This window comes from Aspergillus nidulans, chromosome IV (genome assembly GCF_000011425.1).
Source record: "Aspergillus nidulans FGSC A4 chromosome IV".
NCBI classification, from domain to species: domain Eukaryota; kingdom Fungi; phylum Ascomycota; class Eurotiomycetes; order Eurotiales; family Aspergillaceae; genus Aspergillus; species Aspergillus nidulans.
This window is the reverse complement of record NC_066260.1, coordinates 2,131,294-2,149,725: the sequence shown is the minus strand read 5'-3', so window position 1 is coordinate 2,149,725 and position 18,432 is coordinate 2,131,294. Positions and strand designations below refer to the sequence as shown.

Genomic DNA, 18,432 nt, shown 5'->3' with positions numbered 1-18,432 from the left:
ACATTCCAGCCTTGAACGGGACATCCGATCGACGGACTACTCCCGAACCCCGACCACGGATGCTCCGTCACTCCATGACACGCTTCAATCTAGAGGCATAAAAGCTTCGTCTATTTCATCGAGAAAATACGGTTAAATTTCCCTTTGCTAAAAAGCAAGATACAAACGCATCATCCAGTTACTCTAAGATATCAAGCTATTGTCAAGTCACGCTCCTTGCACGTCCACAATGTCCGAGCCAACCGCCACACAGAAAATCCACCACATCAACCCCTCAGATCTAGAGAGCTTCGTCCACCAAATCTTAACTGCCAATAATGTACCCCCAGCACACGCCACCATCGTCGCCGCTTGCCTTGTGCAAGCCGATCTTCGCGGCGTCGACACCCACGGCTCAAACCGCATTCCCTCATATATGCAACGCATCCGCCAGAACGTCCTCGACCCAGCGGCATCACCTGAAATCACCCAAATCACACCCATTGCAGCCCTGGTCGATGGTAAAAACACATTTGGCTTTGTGTCAGCGCACATGGGTATGAAGCGCGCTATTGAAATGGCGAACGAGTTCGGACTCGGTCTTGTCTCGGTCAAACACTCCAATCATTTCGGCATGTCTGCTTGGCTTGTTCAACAGGCTATTGATGCGGGAATGATGTCCCTCGTCTTCACCAACTCTTCGCCCGCTTTACCCGTCTGGGGCGGCAAGGAAAAGCTTATGGGCGTGTCCCCAATTGCATGCGGCGCTCCAGCAGGCAAAGAACGCCCCTTCATCCTTGACATGGCTCCATCCGTTGCAGCGCGGGGCAAAATCTACAAGGCGCTCCGCAGAGGCGAGAATATCCCAACAGACTGGGCTCTGGACCGTGATGGAAATATCACCGACGATCCGGCGCGCGCACTGGAAGGCGTAATGCTTCCCATGGGCGGTCCGAAAGGGTCTGCCCTTGCGGTAATGATGGACGTCTTCTCAGGTGTGTTTTCGGGCTCAGCATTCGCCGGTCACGTTACCGGTCCTTACGACCCGAGTAAACCGGCAGATGTCGGCCACTTTCTTTTGGCTATCAAGCCGGATCTATTTGTGAGCCTAGAGGATTTCAAAGAACGCATGGACTATCTCTATCAGAGGGTGGTTGGGTGCGAAAAGATGGGGGGCGTAGAACGGATATATTACCCTGGGGAGATTGAGCAGATAACACGTGAGAAGAGACTGGAGGAGGGAATTCCATTTACCGAAAACGAGATTGAGGGTCTTAATAAGGAGGCAGAAATGGTAGGAGTACCCAAGCTGATGGTTAGCTAACTTGACGTAGATGCTGTTGCGCTTATTTACATAATACATAACTATTAATTTATATATCCTGTTTGTAGTATGATTACAGCTTGACATGATCATGAGTAGCTTCGGCAGTACATCCCCTTTGAATAGAAACTTTATGTCAGAACTGTTAATCTGGCATATAAATTCACTAGGACCATCCGAATACCTAGGAATACCCAGGATATCCAGCATATCCAGCATATCATATCGTCAGTCTTTGCGCTCTTCACGTTCCGCTCAGGTGATCGGGTCGGCTTCCGATGAGAGGCTTGGCGTGGCCGGGCCAGGCCGGATAACTTGACCAAGTTGGGCTGCCGCATCGCAGCTCCAAGATGAGCTTTGTACAGAGCAGATAGCTGATACGCCATACTAATCTATTAGGTATCTTTAGTAGTAATAGCTGATTGCCTCAAAGTGGACCTGATCCCCTGCCCGAACAGTCCAGCTCTGAGCGACGATGCCCGTGATATCTGCCAGACACTCATTCTGGACCATGGCCATCTCCAAATCTTCGTTCTCCTCCGTCAGTTAATGACTCAGTATCTATGCGGAGAATGAGGAGAGATAAAAGAAATAAGAAAAGAGAGCTAGGATTATAGTATCATTCGTGGACGCCGGTCGAATAACAGCAAGACGCGATCACGATAGACGGCCGTGGCCCCTCATTACCTACCCCACCCCCTCGTCCCCCTCACCACTTTTCTGCCTCTTCTCTGCGTCTTTGCATCTTCTTCTTCTTTTAATTTCGGCCCAATCCATTTGGAGAAATCAATACCTCGTTTCTCCGATCGCTGCTGACTCTTTTACCCACCTTCTTCCGCTGCGATTCCCCAGAGTCCTTCTAACTTTATCCATCCATCCGATTCTTCCACCCCTGTCGTCATGGCTAGCACTGTTGGCAAGGTAGGTCTTTTCCTCATTCATGATGTATGAACCGCAACTAATTGCTCTAGACCATCACTTGTAAGGTAAGATTGACCTGCACGCAAAATGAATAAACAATGGGAGTCCGAGTTCGTGTACCAATTGCAGTTGTAGGCGGCGATCGCGTGGGCCGCCGGTGAGCCCCTCTCCATTGAGGACGTTGAGGTCGCACCTCCCAAGGCCCATGAGGTTCGCATCCAGGTCCTTCACACTGGTGTCTGCCACACAGGTCAGTGATCGAATTGATGCAGCGCGTTGGATTTTACTGATAACGACAGATGCCTACACTCTCTCCGGAAAGGACCCCGAAGGAGCGTTTCCCGTCATCCTCGGACACGAGGGTGCCGGTATTGTCGAGTCCGTCGGTGAGGGTGTCACGTCTGTGAAGCCCGGTGACCACGTCATTGCTCTCTAGTAGGTTTCGAAATTAAGCCGAGAAAGCGCTTGGCTAACAAACGCAGCACCCCCGAGTGCCGAGAATGCAAGTTCTGCAAGTCCGGCAAGACCAACCTCTGCGGCAAGATCCGCGCTACCCAGGGCAAGGGTGTCATGCCCGACGGCACATCCCGCTTCAAGGCCCGCGGCAAGGACCTCCTGCACTTCATGGGCACCTCCACCTTCTCACAGTACACTGTTGTTGCCGACATCTCCGTCGTCGCCGTTACCGACAAGATCCCTACTGACCGATCGTGCCTGCTCGGTTGCGGTATCACGACCGGCTACGGTGCCGCCGTCGTCACCGCCAAGGTTGAGGAGGGCTCCAACATCGCTGTCTTCGGTGCTGGATGTGTTGGTCTCTCCGTCATGCAGGGTGCCGTCAAGAACAAGGCCGGCAAGATCATCGCCGTCGACGTCAACGATGCCAAGGAGGAATGGTCCCGCAAGTTCGGTGCCACTGACTTCGTCAACCCGACCAAGCTCAACGGCCAGACTATTCAGGAGAAGCTCATTGAGATGACCGACGGTGGCTGCGACTATACTTTCGACTGCACCGGAAACGTTGGCGTTATGCGCGCTGCCCTCGAGGCCTGCCACAAGGGCTGGGGTGAGAGTATCGTCATTGGTGTCGCTGCTGCAGGCCAGGAGATTTCCACACGACGTAAGCCGCCAATCTAATTGAGACTTCGTTGAGCCTTCTGCTAACTCCCCATGCTACAGCATTCCAGCTCGTCACCGGTCGTGTATGGCGCGGCTGTGCTTTCGGTGGTATCAAGGGCCGCACTCAACTCCCTGGCCTGGTGGATGACTATCTGGATGGCAAGCTCAAGGTGGATGAGTTCATCACCCACCGTGAGCCCCTCGCCAACATCAACACTGCCTTTGAGCAGATGAAGGCGGGTGACTGCATCCGCTGCGTTGTTGACCTGTCATAAATACCTTATAAAATTTGCTTGTAGTTGAATAAGTTATGAATTATATGAAGCTATAACAAGTGTGTGTTTAATTCTGAGAAAGAAGGGATGGTTGGATTTCTGGGCTGGATAGGATACAGAGGTCTAATATATGTGGCTGAATCCGCAAGGTCCTCAGGCCACCTCAACGACATTGGCTACTGACATGTCACTGAGGGTTACATACTTTTCAACCGACCCTACAGAAATGCCACCATGCTTTAATTATTCTGGATTCGACCACAATCGCGATAGCAGTAACCATCAAGCTGTGGACACTTGCACTGTGTTAGATTCCTAGGATATCTTTTCCTCATACAGACCTTGTTGAGATGGACCTGCACCTTCAATAACTCCGCTCGTGCCTCCAGTCTACCTCCAAGGTCCTCTCTACAGTATGTTATGATCTGCGTACAAGCTCAACATCTGAAAATGGGATGATGACATTCCTAGACCAGTTCAATAAGTTCCCTATCACAGCCGTTTCAGCCCTGCATTATCACAATAGACACATATTGAACTACGGTATACCCTAATAAGACTAGTATGGAAAGGTAATAATTACTCCAATACAGGTTACTCCCCCGCATAAGCACCTGGACAACAATAGATGTAGTCTACCCGCGACCTCTTCGTATCTAGCCTCTAGCATCAGTATTCCCCAGGCATGAACAGTTCGGTATCATGAGTGCAGTCTTCAATGATACAACCTAAAATAATGCACTTACTTTGTAGCGCTGGAGAATATGAGATAACTGTCGGCATAACATCCGATCGGCTCGGATATGCTTCCGATGGATCAGACAGGATAAACTGGCTGCGAAACGGTATTGTCCGTCGAGCTTTTGGAACAATCAAGCAGATACTTGTAGCATCCTAATTATATTGGCCATTAGAAGGAAACAAGCGGTAGCTATGGCGCTCCTAGAGCATTAAGAGCTGGATTAGCTGAATGGCCAGGAAAGGCTGGCATCCCATATCCAGTTCAAGAAATATTGCCTTGAGACCGTCCCATTTCTTCCCGTCCGGCTTCTGCAGGCTGGAAGGGGACCTGAGGTTGTCTGGTTGTAGCTTGATGGGTCAACTATAGGACACGAAATGTGGAAGGTGGATTCAGACGGCATGATGGTGCCTCCGTTTGAAGTAGCCCGTTTTGGTGTTATTGCAGTTGGTGATGTAGATAAGAGCTAGCTGGGAGAAGGAGAATAAACTGGCTCATATGAATTTAGCGGCGCTTGTGAGACTATGCAAAGGTCAAGACCTATACAAGATCTAGAGGACAGAGTTTTTTGCGATATCAACTAGCCAGCAAGTACGAAAATACTCACCACTACTTCGTCTCAGCTAAATATAAGCTTCTGGTCGACTCAATGTTTGCGGGCGCCTGTAGTTTCTCTTCTAGAGAGTTTCTCTGCCGCGCTCTACCCTCAAAGAGAGCCTACAAACCTGCTCCTTTCACGCACACTGTGGTCCAGGTTGGATTGTGACCGACAGGCCCGTGAAAATATGTGTATATTTGGCCATTATACATGCTTCGACCACTATTTCCATAATCTAGGAAATCAATTCGGTAGTTCCAGACACTTTCCTGGCTGGGCCAACCTCCAATGATAGCATTAATTCGAGCCCGTCACAGAGTCGTAGGTCGTCCTCTGCGAGAACCTGTAATATTCACCCATCATCAAACATTGTCTGGTGGAAGATTCGAGCGGTATTGTACATGTATTCGTCATTCTTCGTCTTCGGTCGTAGTGCCGGATGTAGCAATTCTAAGGCCCAATTCGTAGCTAGTAAAGTAAGTAGATCCCTATTCATCAGGGATCGGAAGCCAAGAGGATATAAAGCTGGGCGACATCAACTGCGCTGGAATTATGGACGGGAATCTTATCGGCATTCAGACCATCTGCATTCTTGGACATTTAAATAGTAGGTTGGCGTAGAAGCTGTAAAATGTGTCCGCTTGACCTCTAGGAATAAACGCACGGCTATCTCCTTATCCAGACAAGGGTCCTGTAGATTGATAATTATGATAGGACGAGTATGCATAATTCATAGAATAGTCTCTCTTATCTTAACTTATGATCATACCATAGAACTAGGTGCATCGTCATTGGGAAATCCTTTTGAACAGGTACATCAGCAAGCAAATAAAGCTCCTTGTACAAGTTCACAGACTCGCAATCGCGTAAGCCCATCCGATACTTTAACACTGGGTGAGAATCTCAGAAACTGCGATCGTCGATCGCTGGTCGCTGTACCGGGATACTGAAGAAGTGGGGAGCCTTATTGGGCTGGTGCTACTGGAGTCATCTTGCATGAAGTAGCGTTGTCTATCACGCGATGGTGATCTAAGAGCTCGACTGCACATGGAGATGAATCCTATGACCCATACGAGGCAGCGCTTGACGGCCATTTAATTGCAGGAACTCTGATAATAGCATCGTCGCACTGCTCTATTATCTCGCATTCGACTATGATCGTGGAAATTGTGGAAGCAAGACGGTCTCCAAGAATAAGCGAATTCCCAGAAGCGACGAGGTATCACTGATTTGGAACTTTCGCAATATGATGAGTACGAACCGCCTGGACAGCTCGTCAAGGCTGGCGTCAGTGTAAGATGGACTTCTTTTGGGCAAAATCTGGACCGGCAACCATGAGATCCTTGTCGAGTGTTTTCGGAGGCACCCCGCTCCCTGCGGCTCTGCAGTCTGTGGCGCCACTTGTGCTACCCAGCTCTAAGGTATTGAACGATATGATTTTCCCTGCAGCCTGTTAAGCATTTCCCGTCTCGTCTGCATCGGCTTCGACCTATTCAGACAGCGCTAGTACCGGCGGCTCCCTATGTACGCAACAAAATACTAACGCGACATTTTCGCAAGGCAAGACTCGCTAGAACGGCTAAATGTGGCGGCGTTCATAGTCATCAGAGATCTGGTTCCAATAATGGTTTCGATCTCAACCACTTCATTGACCGGGTTTGTTGTCATAGTTTATTGCGTATGGCATTGGCCCAAGTCTACCGAGGACCGCGTCGGCAGCAACGTCGCAAAACCGAGTGAGTGGGCCAGTGACCTCAAATGACGCGGTTAAAGGTTCAATAATCATGCATATCCCCGTGAGTTGCAATCTGTATACCAGTATAGATCCGCTTTTCTGCTCCGCTGCGCTGCTAACGCGGCTATGTGGATCTTGGTGGCTGGGCAATGCTTGAAGATCATGGAAGCTGGTCGGCATGGCGCAGTAAGGAGTAACGCGGGGTTTGGCTCGTGTGCCCCGCGCCCCAGGAGCTCAGTATTTGGTTATAATGATGATTGGCCAATGGTTTCATTGATGAACGATGAACTGCCATGGACGAAAGCCGAGAGCCCCTGGACAGACACAAGGAAGAAATTCGGCATTCCATATTAGGTAAGGCTCGTGGGGTTCGCTGGAGCTTCCCCCGCACGTCGTAGACCCCGGTTAATGCTCCTTAGCCGAGTTCATTTTATCTTCAACCCTTTTCTCCCCCTTCTTCCCTCAAGCCTGCGAACTATTACGGTTTATTACACTACTAAGTCCTCAGCTTGTAGCGTGCGATCATAGCCGCAGCCATGGTTTTCACATCCCCAAGTCCTGCGGTGTTACCGCCTATTCCTGACAATATTCCAATCAGCGAGTTCATGCTCACAGACGCCAATGGCCGCTATCCTCTATCCAAAGCACGACACCCATTTACCTGTGGCCTCACCGGAAAGACATACTCGGCGCTCGAGGTCAAGGACAGGGTAGAGTATATGTCGCGCGGGCTTGCGAAGTTGCTCAATTGGGAGCCCAATGGGGGTTCCGAATGGGATAAGACACTTGTTATCTTTAGCTTGAACACAGTAAGTCTTGGATAATTGTTTTATGCCTGGAACAGATGCTTATCTTTTAACTTTGAAGATCGACTCGATTCCTTTGGGTTGGGCGACGCACGAGCTTGGCGGGATTGTTTCTCCCGCCAATGCCGCCTACTCCGCAGATGAGCTGAAGCACCAACTACTCGATTCAAAAGCAAAGGCTATGTTCACTTGCGTTCCGCTTCTCCCCACGGCTCTGAAAGCGGCATCTGCGGCAGGGCTACCTAAAGACCGTATTTATTTGATTGATGTGTTGCCCGGTAGCGGGAAGATCCCGACGGAATTTAAGACACTCTCACAGATCGTCGAGGAAGGAAAGTCTCTTCCGAAGTTGGAGAAGCTCAAATGGGGGGCAGGCGAGGGCGCGCGTCGAACTGCCTATCTATGCTATTCTAGCGGAACGTCAGGGTTACCTGTAAGTAACCACCCTCCAGATAAGGGGCATTTCTTGAGCGCTGACAGAGCATTAGAAAGGAGTAATGATTGCGCACCGCAATGTTATTGCAAATGTTCTGCAGATGACGGCTTTAGAGAAATCATGGCGTGATACCCGCAAGAATGCGGACGGCAGCTACTATAGTGACGTCTTGCTGGGCCTGCTCCCCCAGAGCCATATTTACGGACTGGTTGTTATCTGCCATGCTGGGACCTTCCGGGGAGATCAAGTCATAGTTCTTCCCAAGTTCGAGTTGAGGTCGTGTTTGGCCGCCGTCCAAAGATTCAAGATCTCTGTTTTGTTTGTGGTAAGTCTTATCCTGTCCGGAAGCGAACCTATCTAACGAGCTGCAAGGTTCCTCCGATCATTATCACTATGCTTCGGAGCCCAGAAATATGCGCTGAGTATGACCTTAACTCGGCGGTGGCGCTCGTGACTGGGGCGGCACCACTGGGTCAAGAGACCGCTCTCGACTTTCAAAAGAGATATCCGAAGGTTGCTATTCGGCAGGCATATGGTAGGTCATCAGCTTCATGAGTATGACCGATAGATTACTGATTTCGATTCACAGGCCTTACCGAGACATCAACGGTCGTCACGGCCACACACTTTGATGACATCGTGCCTGGGTCTTCCGGTTGGCTTATCCCCGGCGTAGAGGCACGTATCGTGACCCCAGAAGGGGAGGATATTACCAAGTATGACACCCCTGGTGAGCTCTGGGTCCGAGCTCCCAGCGTCGTTCTTGGCTATCTCAACAATGAGAAAGCTACCAAAGAGACGTTTGGCGATGGATGGATGCATACCGGTGATGAAGCCGTGATTCGGAAGAGCCCCAAGGGCAATGAACATGTGTTCATTGTCGACCGAATCAAGGAGCTGATCAAAGTCAAGGTTCGTAGCAATGTACAGGAAAGCATGACCCCCCGATAACTAACCTGCGTGCTAGGGTCACCAAGTCGCTCCAGCCGAGCTTGAAGCGCATCTCCTCACCCACCCAGCGGTGGCAGATTGCGCTGTCATCGCCATCCCCGATGACGCTGCCGGTGAGGTACCTAAAGCAATTGTATCTAAGTCACCTGAGGCGGGACCAGATGACGAGGCTACAGTCAAGTCGATCGTCAAATATGTGCAGGATCATAAAGCGCGACACAAATGGCTTAAGGGTGGTGTGAGATTCATCGACACTGTTCCCAAGAGCCCTAGCGGAAAGATCTTGCGACGGCTACTTCGTGACCAGGAGGCGGCTATGCGCAGACAAGCAGGCTCTAAGCTATAGATGTCTTTCAAAGAGGATCGAGTTCTTGATGCGTTCTTGCGTATACGGTGAGCATACAGTTTGCAGAATAGTATATTATGCAGGTTAGACATAGAATTTATACCGCCAATGATCTGTTTGTGCTGATTAATAATTTTTTGTGCCATAAAGTTTGCAGTGTTTGGTCGAAGCGCGGGGAAGAAATGAATTTCTAAGCGGGGTGATGAAATTTCCAGCTACTTTATATTTCTGTTTTCTTTCATAGCATTCTAAGCATTTCAAGCCGACGACTCCTCCATATACCCATAATTTCCATAATGTCGTCCTCAGACCCTAACCGCCAAAACGAAGAAGACGCCTTCATTGACGCCGACGAGGCAGAAGAGGTCTTCACCCGCGATGAAGACCACCCCATGGAGTCCGACGGCGAAGATGTCGATGGTGACCAAGAAATGACGTTTGAAGACCAAGAGATTGAGCTCCATAATGACTCTGCTGCCCACTTCGACGCTCATACAGATTCAATCTTCTGTATCGCGCAACACCCAATCCATAATGCCATTGTTGTTACGGGGTCAGGAGATGACAGCGCCTACCTTTTCGACTCAACCCCGAATTCTGAGAAGCCAGTCCTACCTGCCAGCTACGAGAGTGATCCACAGCCGCGGAGGGAGCGAGAATCGCTGCAGCCTTTGTTGAGGATGGAAGGACATAGTGACAGTGTCAATGCGGTAGCGTTTACTGAGCCGCGCGGCGAGTATGTTCTTACGGCAGGACTTGATGGGAAGCTGCGTGCTTGGAGAGATACAACACCGAAGCTTGACGGAATGGCGTGGGCGTTTGTGGCTGAAGTACAGGAGGTAGAGGAAATCAACTGGGTTGCTGTTTGTCCCACCGGAAGTGGACAAGGCGAGAACGACGAGAAGGCGAACGTTATTGCGCTTGGTGGTAGCGATGGCAGTGCGTGGGTGTTCCGGATTAATCATAAAGACGCGTCGGAGCCCATATCGATTGTGCAGAGTTTCTTCCAGCACACAGGCCCTTGTACTGCTGGGGCGTGGACGCCTGATGGAAACCTTCTTGCAACTGTCTCCGAGGACGGTAGCTTCTATGTTTACGATGTGTTTGGTGCTGCTGCGGCCGCTGGCGTCTCATACTCTGCTGGAACGAGTGCGGTTGTCGGATTGACGGCCGAGGATCAGCGGTTTGCTGTTGAGGGTGGTCTCTACTCTGTTGCGATTGCACCCGGTGGTGGCTTTGCAGCTGTCGGTGGGGCTGAGGGGCACATCAAAATCGTCGGCCTTCCGCGTCTCGGCCAAGCTGGTGCTGGTGCCGGCGCCGGTGCTTCTTCCAAAGCAAAAGGCAGGCCTGCTACACAAACCTCCGCTGCTACAGCGGGTACTCTTCTCGCGTCGCTTCAGCCTCAGACGGACAGCGTCGAGACCCTCTCATTTTCCGCTCCTCCGTTAACTCTGCTTGCGGCTGGCTCTGTTGATGGCTCGATTGCGCTCTTCGACACAGCTCATCGGTTCGCTGTTCGTCGACATATCAAGGAGGCACACGAGGGTGCCGTGGTGAAGGTTGAGTTCTTACAAAGTCGCGCGGCGGTCGCACCATCAGTTCGCCCGAGTCCTTTGGCTGCGGCGACTGCGGGTCACCGGTCATATCTCCTAACATCCGTTGGTATCGACGGTGTTGTCAGAAGATGGGATGCTCGTGGTGGCACTACCGCCGCTGCCCAGGGAATGTTGACTGAATGGAAAGGGCATCTTGGCCTCACAGAAAACGACGAGGGCGAACAAGCGGGTGGAATCATGGGTTTTGTTCAGGGATTTGATGGAAAGAGGGTAGTTACGGCTGGTGATGATGGTATCTCATTGGTTTTCGAGGAGTAGTTGGTTTAGATATTGACCTGGTTGAGTCGATTCGTATATAGACAAATCATTATGGTATTTCTGCTGGTCCTTACATTCGGGAACGGTTAAATCTTCTAGCCTTGGGTACACCGAGTTTGAGACGGACAGACAAAATCCATTTGTATCCCGGGGATCAGTAGTTTCGATACAAAAACAAATGCTATGTACACTGGCAATTCAAACCCAGGCGCCGTTTGCGGACAGGGATCATGCGCAATGATCAGATAGAATCCAACCAGGCAACCCTTCTATAATATAGCACAACCTCACACATACCGTACCTGGCGCGCCAACTGCCTTTAGATCGAGCCCGGGTTCCGTAAGAAAGCCGGGGTATCCTCCGCTCTTAGGGCACGTCTATTTCTGACTCATAACGTCTTGTCTTCCCTTGCCCTCAGTGATGGCTATCGCCGTGGTGGTGATCGTCTTTTATGAAGAAGTGCTCGTAGGCGCAGTAGCCGGCGAACGCAACGGTAGCGATACCGAAGCCAGGGAAAATGTTCCTGAATCGGTTGAAGCGGCTGAATGGACCGGTGTACCTCCACGCCTCACTGCAGAACAGTCAGCTCATAGTCTTCGGACAAATTTATTGAAAACCGTACTGTCGAGCCCATGGGTCCCTCTTGGCCCAAACCGACCGCGGGTTGGCCGCGGCCTTGAACTCGTTGATGTCAAAGCCGGTGGGATTGGGAGCAGGCATTGTGTGGACGTAAGATCGCACAGAAGTTGGCAATCAATTGATGATAAGGAGCGACAGTATTCTATTGAGCAGTGAATCCCGCCGTATTCCGAGCACAAGCGAAGCGGAGAACGACGTACGAGCTGTCAGGGCTTCCTGTGGTGGTTTTGAAGTCGTCAGTTGCGAAGGGAAGCCGGAGAAACCCAAGCTTGGCGCGCTAATCCCAAATCAGCAGCACAAGCCTTTTCCGCCTTCCGCTTTTGACCAGCGGAGTCGGCATTATTCTGCTGCTGTGTCTTCATCCTATCGAAGCCCACCAATCTCAGATGCATGACCAGCCCCTCGAGTCGCAGTCGACACCGATTCACATACCGCTAATATGCCCCCTCCCGTCGGCCGATACGGGCCTACCGGTCTCACCGGGCCCTATTCACATCTAGCACAGCAGCAGGCTCATCTCCAGCAACAACAGCAAGCGCAGCATCACCCAGCACACGCCCAGTCTAGCAACACAGCTCTTCCACCTCCCTCGCTTGGCGTACACCCTGGTTTCACAACGGCGAACGCGAACGCAAATATGAACCCGTTTACGTTAGCTGGTGCCGGGGTTGGGAATGGAATGTCCGTCGCGGGATTCGGAGCCGCGGGGGATGGTGGAGGAACGGGGCTCGCGAGCCATGCGGCTCAGATGGGGTTTGCGAGAGGCGCGCAGATGCAGCAGCAGCAATTACATCAGGCGCATGATGGGCGGTTTACACTTGAGGGGAAGGGTGGTGGCGTAAAGACAAGGATACGTGACGTGTGGAAACACAATCTTGCCCAGGAGATGGCGGTTTTGAGACATCTTGTCGAGAGGTACCCTTATATCAGCATGGTGAGTTTGCTCTGGACGAAGCATAAATAATTGTCTCGGCTGCAGTCGATGCTAAGTCCTGTAGGATACAGAATTCCCCGGAATCGTCGCACGCCCGATCGGTTCTTTCACGAACAAGGCAGACTACCACTACCAAACATTAAGATGCAATGTCGACTTGTTGAAGATGATACAGCTCGGGATCACGCTTTTTTCGCCGAAAGGGGAAGTCCCACCGCCAGATGCCACCGATGCGAATGGCCAGCCATTAGGAAATGGCCTGGTACCTGCACCTTGCACATGGCAGTTCAACTTCCGGTTTTCACTAGAAGAGGACATGTACGCACAGGAATCAACGGCAATGTTAGCAAAAGCCGGCATTGACTTTGCAACGCATGAGAAGAACGGTATCGACCCGCTTGAATTTGGAGCACTGCTGATTAGCTCTGGACTGGTATTATTGGATGATGTCCATTGGATCTCGTTCCATTCCGGGTACGACTTTGGCTACCTGATGAAGATTATGCTCTGTCAAGCGCTTCCAGAGAATGAGGAAGAATTCCATAAGCTCCTCAACATCTTCTTCCCATCGCTATATGACATCAAATACTTGATGAAACACGCAACACGCAACCAAGCTGTCAATGACTCACCACTAACTCCGGCTGCTGCTCAGATCATCTCCAATCTCGGGCAAAAGTCTGGGCTTCAGGACATCGCAGACGAGCTTGGAGTGAAAAGGGTTGGCATCGCACACCAAGCCGGATCGGACTCCCTCGTCACAGGGGAGATTTTCTGGAAGATGCGTCAATTGGTCTTCAACGGCAAGATCGACGACTCCAAGTACTCTGGGCAGATATGGGGCTTGAACGGTCAAATGCCGACTGTGACATACCATAATAATCCGCACCAAACACCCAATCTCAACGGCGCCACAATATACTCAGCTGCTGGTACGCCGAGCACCCCAAATAATGCTGGCGTTCAAACCCCCCAAAATCACACGCCCGGAGCGCTGACTCCAGGAGCTACAGGTGGAGTCCTAGGACAATATCAGATGGCCAAGTCGTGAGGTTCGGCTTCGGTTTCGGCCTCTCTACTCTTCTGCTAATGTATAGGCATGTTTTGGCTGTCCGAGGCTTGTCTCTCTCTCCGTCGTTTGTCTTCCCCACGCCCCTTTTTTCCCCGCTACTTCGCCATACTCGGCCTTTAGCACCTAGCAATGAACCACGATTTGACGGACGTACACACCATGCGGCATTTTCGTGACCTTTCTCGTCTCGTTGCGGTCTCGGTGTATGTTTGTCATCTTATCTCTGTGGCAAATGATATGCACTCGATTCCTATGAGTTTAAAATTCGTCACTTGGTTTTGGAGGGTGATTAGTAAATGGATGGGTGTATGGTGTTGCCTTTTTCTTTCTCTTCTATTTCCTCTTCGGCTGGAATCTGATGCTGTTATACGGGCGTTATCGCGGATTTATGTTCTTCTTAAGGTTTCCAGACGTTCCGTGCCTTGTGCCTATTTCTTTATAGATAACCGTAGGTAGAAATGGGTTGGATCTTTTTCATTCTTGGCAGAGTATGTTTCTTTGTAAGATATTCCTGGTCCAGATATAATCTTTGCCTCCAAGCCTAGCTGCTCAATTACTATAAATCCTAAAACAAAGCGCTTGCGGCCAACTAAGATCCCATCTTGGACTGTTAGTGCTGAACCTTTTCGCGTGATATACAGCGCGAGCTCAATTGCTCAGAAATACTGGTTGTAGAGCAGTATCTGTCTTCCCCCATTGTCACCGTGGTATAATGCACATAACAAGCCATGTTAGCTTGCGAATGAACTACACGAAGAGAACGTGAAGAGAGATCTCAGGCAAACTAATCGCTATCTATAATCTCAGCCTGGGAAAAGTGACCGGAAGGATGATTGTCATAGCTGTCCTTTGCAGGTAGATGTGGTTGATGGATGGTTTCCATACCCAATAGATTATACTGTGGTTCATTTAACATCTCAGTCTTTGCTTCTCCCATAGATGTCAAAATTCACCGCATGCTCAGCTATACTTTCTACATGCTTATAACGCTGGCTCAAAGGAAACTGGTGTGGTCATGGCTGCGGTTCCATGATTTCAGAGTTCTATACCTGCCACCAATTTGGCGAAGCTTGAAATGGAGACGAAAAAGCTATTCTGATTCTAATCACAACACTTTGAATCATTCGCTATCTCACCAAATCAACTCCTCGATACCTTGATGCTTCTTTTCAATTAGCCAGCTCTCGACGGATCGCATCCGTCGTTACCCAACCTTTCCGTCGGACTCTATCCGAGAAATCGGTACAGCCGTCAGGATTCACTACGTCCTGTACCCTATTTAAGGGACGTTAAGAGAGCTTCTTCTGTTCAAGATCAGTTCTGTATCACTGCGCTCATATCCTCTTCAGCGGTGTCTCATTGTGCTATCCTCATAATTACAACCACCACGACCACGCCGATCAGAATGACGCTTATGCATATGGGTAAGTTCGCATTTCTGTTATTTGTCCATCCAACTTAACAGTTTATGCTGAACGATGATGCAGTGCTTTTCAAATTCCGCTCCGGTGTCACTTTAGAGCAGAAGAACAAGTTTATTCGAGAGCTCAAGACACTGAAGAATCTACCTTCAGTCAAGAATGGACGGCTCATTGTCGGTAGCCCCAGCGCCACGGATCCCATTGAACGAAGCAAAGGGTTTCAAATAGCTCTTGTGAGTTACCACGAAAACCTGGCGGCTCTGGCAGAATACCAAGCCAGCGAGGACCATCACCGGTAAGTTTCTATAGTCTATGCCCTTCTGAATCTCAGTTCTCGGCCCTAAAATTACTTTGTAGGGTAACGTCTACATACTTCATTCCGTACAAGGAGGATTTGATTCGATTTGATTTTGAGGTAGATGTTGAGGACGAATATATGTGTCAGTTTCCTATGTTGGCATGACACCTGATTGATCCAAATCTTGTTATAGTCCTGCGCTTATAATCAGAGATAGTATCTGTAAATGCACTGTAAGGTGGTGGCAACCGGTTCGGGAGCTCCGCTAACCTAACGGATCTTCTCCGTCAGACCTTTTTCTCCACATCTTCTACTTCCACAGGCTCGTTTACGTACGGGCGCAATTGTCAAGACGTAAGCACCAGATTTACAATTGGACATTTAGAGGCCTAAGAATTGTTGTTTCAGGTCTTTGGTTGTTTGCTCGTTGTCTCAACAAGAAAATGGACTCGCCGAAGAGGGCACGGAATCGTGCCGCCTGTAAACGCTGCCAGCGACGGAAAATCCGCGTATGTTGCCCAAGTACAAGCATCAACAACAGCTAACGCTGGAAAGTGTGATGGAAATATTCCCTCCTGCAGCTCCTGCTTAAAGGCTGGCGTTCCATGCATCAATGATGGCAAGCAGGAGGTTCACAGATCGTTAGTCTGCTGCGTTCTATTTCCGGTAGTAAGCACACTGACGAATCTGAAGGCACATCGCAGGCATGGAGAATCGAATCAAGTGGCTTGAGTCCATTGTACAAAATAGATGCCCCGATATCGACTTAAGCTGCGGCCCTGGAAGCGCACGAGAATCACTGGACGATGGAATGCAGACGGAAACGGTCAATGAACCCACAGAACCTTACACCAGAGATTACCACCAAGCATCGCATGACCCCCTTCAGGCAAGCAGAAACCCACAAATTGAGGTTAGTCCACGGGTTGTGATTACCGGGGACCAGGAAGCTTCACGCGCTTGTTCACAACCTGCAGTAAATGAGGAATCTCATCAAGCGCACGAGATCGGGCTCGTGTCCCTATCTCCAGGAGGTGAGCGTCGGTATATCGGCCCCTCCAGTGGCTATTTCTTTGCGAAACGGATTCTCGATAATGCTGGTTGCCGTGGTGGCCCAAGGATCTCAACGACTGCCGCCTTAGACTCTGCTCATCTGTCTCTTGAGCTTTTAAATACCCCAGCGGCAATGCCGGTTCAGAAGCAAAGCACAATTGAACTAACGACCAAATACTTTCAAACAATCCACCTTCTATACCCCTTTCTACATGAACAGATGCATATGGACGCCATCAACCGGGTTTACGCATGTCAGGACAAGAACCCGCTGGAAACGTTCCAAGTTTATATGGTTTTGGCCATCGCTTCTCTGAATCTCTCACGCCAATGCAAGGTGCGTCTCCCGGTTGAGGGATATTACGCGTCGGCGATGAAGCATGTCGACTATGTCTGCAACCACGGTTCCGTGACGTCCCTCCAGTGCTTACTTCTCCTGATGGTATATGCATTATACAATCCGAGCTGCAATATCGACATCTGGAATCTCAATTATCAGTGCCTCGCGAGCGTGATTGACCTGGGGCTTCAGCGTGACGTTCGAGCTTCTTCAACATTACAAATATCGATGTTCGATCAAGAGATGCGAACGCGTATATTCTGGGTTGTTTACACGTTCGATCGAACAGTATGCACTATGATGGGCCGACCGATTGGCATTAGAGACGAGGCCTGCGATATCAGGGTAGGTGCAACCAATACTCATCTAAGCCTGAGCTCAACTCTTATGTCTAGTTTCCCCTCGCGATATCGGATCATGACCTTATCAAGATTGGCAAGGATACTCAGACGTACGGAGAGTCAACTTCCCACATGTCGTACTCAATCCACCTATTTAAGTTAGCTCAGTTGAACTCGGAGATAAAGTACATCATGCATAGCATCAACCGCAGCGTTCCAGCTTATGCGCTCCCAGTCATCCGAGACATTCTAAGCTGGCAACAAGAAATGGTCCAGTCCTTGGACAGCTGGTTCGCTGCAATCCCTCCACAACCGCCCGGTGTCAGCGCGGAGATAGTGCTCTTATGCAAGGCAAAATATCACGAGACAATGATTTTGTTATTACGGTCAAGTCCTGGGATTCCAAACCCGTCTGACGCAGTCCTTGACGAATGCTTCAACCATGCCCTTGGTCTACTTCGAAAGTTCAGCGAGCTCTACACGATAGGGAGTCTCCTTTACAGCCGACTAGCTGTGCACTCAATCTTCGTCGGTGCCCTGGTAATGCTTAATTGCATATGGAAACTGCCAGCGGCAGCCGCGAGGGTCCCTGTGGACGAGTTGATCTCGAACTTCAATACCACACAGAATATCCTCAGTGGCATCGGCGAGCACTGGTCTGAGGCTATGAGAGCGCGCGATTGCGTCAAAGAGCTATCCACCGCGACGATTCAGAGGCTATTGAGAACGCAGCCAGGTCAACCACAGTCATCTACGTCACAGCCATTATACTATCCTATCCACAGAAGTACTGGTCAAGCTGCGATAGAAGGGCACGCAGATGTTCATGGAGCCGCAATTCACGTGACTCATAGCGAGCTAAATACGGGTTTCGATCCATCTGCTTCCAATTCTGAGTTCTCAAACCTGTTTGATGATTTCCTGCAGGGCGATTTTATGGGTTATAGCGGAATGTCTGATATTGATGGGCTCATGTGGGAGATATTTAACAGCGCTGCACCATGATACTTGGAGATTCATACACGCTGACGACAAACCCTAATTTCGTGCGGACGACAGGCGCAGTAGACTGGGTACTTGCCTTCACTAGACTGAAAGTGACTTACCATGACCTTTCGGGCAATTTTGAATTGAAAAAGAAGAGAGGAAGGCCATGCGACCATGTAAAGAGTTACGACCACCACCTTCTCCACTTACACTCTCCGTCCCATACGTATCACCCTGCCGCAT

At 50.1% G+C, this 18,432-nt stretch overlaps 8 protein-coding genes across 8 annotated transcripts, besides 1 other annotated feature; 7 read left to right on the top strand and 1 right to left on the bottom strand.

Moving 5' to 3' along the window:
- Positions 1–18,432: part of a sequence feature (contig 1.130 1..308583(1)) that runs on past both edges of the window.
- ANIA_07633 (Ldh family oxidoreductase) lies at positions 230–1,392 on the top strand (the record flags this gene model as incomplete). Its single annotated transcript, XM_675810.1, has 2 exons — positions 230–1,294; positions 1,372–1,392. 2 exons carry the CDS (start codon positions 230–232, stop codon positions 1,390–1,392), a joined length of 1,086 nt encoding a protein of 361 aa, XP_680902.1.
- Positions 2,085–3,667, top strand: ANIA_07632 (bifunctional alcohol dehydrogenase/S-(hydroxymethyl)glutathione dehydrogenase). The gene is made up of 6 exons (XM_675809.2): positions 2,085–2,224; positions 2,275–2,289; positions 2,360–2,474; positions 2,524–2,659; positions 2,707–3,344; positions 3,404–3,667. Exons 1-6 carry the CDS (start codon positions 2,204–2,206, stop codon positions 3,616–3,618), a joined length of 1,140 nt encoding a protein of 379 aa, XP_680901.1. The 5' UTR covers positions 2,085–2,203; the 3' UTR covers positions 3,619–3,667.
- ANIA_07631 (acyl--CoA ligase) lies at positions 7,152–9,229 on the top strand (the record flags this gene model as incomplete). The annotated part of the gene is made up of 6 exons (XM_675808.2): positions 7,152–7,499; positions 7,558–7,929; positions 8,033–8,257; positions 8,305–8,467; positions 8,522–8,844; positions 8,900–9,229. The coding sequence occupies exons 1-6, from the start codon at positions 7,227–7,229 to the stop codon at positions 9,227–9,229; spliced, it is 1,686 nt and encodes a 561-aa protein (XP_680900.1). The 5' UTR covers positions 7,152–7,226.
- ANIA_07630 (WD40 repeat domain-containing protein) lies at positions 9,495–11,172 on the top strand. Its single transcript, XM_675807.2, has one exon. It carries the CDS (start codon positions 9,526–9,528, stop codon positions 11,101–11,103), a length of 1,578 nt encoding a protein of 525 aa, XP_680899.1. The 5' UTR covers positions 9,495–9,525; the 3' UTR covers positions 11,104–11,172.
- ANIA_07629 (NADH dehydrogenase [ubiquinone] 1 beta subcomplex subunit 3) lies at positions 11,402–11,943 on the bottom strand. Its single transcript, XM_675806.2, has 2 exons — positions 11,727–11,943; positions 11,402–11,675 (listed from the first exon to the last, which is right to left on the bottom strand). The coding sequence occupies exons 1-2, from the start codon at positions 11,822–11,824 to the stop codon at positions 11,519–11,521; spliced, it is 255 nt and encodes an 84-aa protein (XP_680898.1). The 5' UTR covers positions 11,825–11,943; the 3' UTR covers positions 11,402–11,518.
- On the top strand, positions 12,143–14,188 carry ANIA_07628 (CCR4-NOT core DEDD family RNase subunit POP2). Its single transcript, XM_050612043.1, has 4 exons — positions 12,143–12,677; positions 12,742–13,609; positions 13,691–13,729; positions 13,775–14,188. The coding sequence occupies exons 1-3, from the start codon at positions 12,183–12,185 to the stop codon at positions 13,726–13,728; spliced, it is 1,401 nt and encodes a 466-aa protein (XP_050468003.1). The 5' UTR covers positions 12,143–12,182; the 3' UTR covers position 13,729; positions 13,775–14,188.
- ANIA_10997 (Dabb family protein) lies at positions 15,218–15,861 on the top strand (the record flags this gene model as incomplete). Its single annotated transcript, XM_675804.2, has 3 exons — positions 15,218–15,465; positions 15,528–15,610; positions 15,707–15,861. 3 exons carry the CDS (start codon positions 15,218–15,220, stop codon positions 15,859–15,861), a joined length of 486 nt encoding a protein of 161 aa, XP_680896.2.
- Positions 15,912–18,207, top strand: ANIA_10976 (uncharacterized protein; the record flags this gene model as incomplete). The annotated part of the gene is made up of 4 exons (XM_050612042.1): positions 15,912–15,977; positions 16,024–16,109; positions 16,162–17,206; positions 17,257–18,207. 4 exons carry the CDS (start codon positions 15,912–15,914, stop codon positions 18,205–18,207), a joined length of 2,148 nt encoding a protein of 715 aa, XP_050468002.1.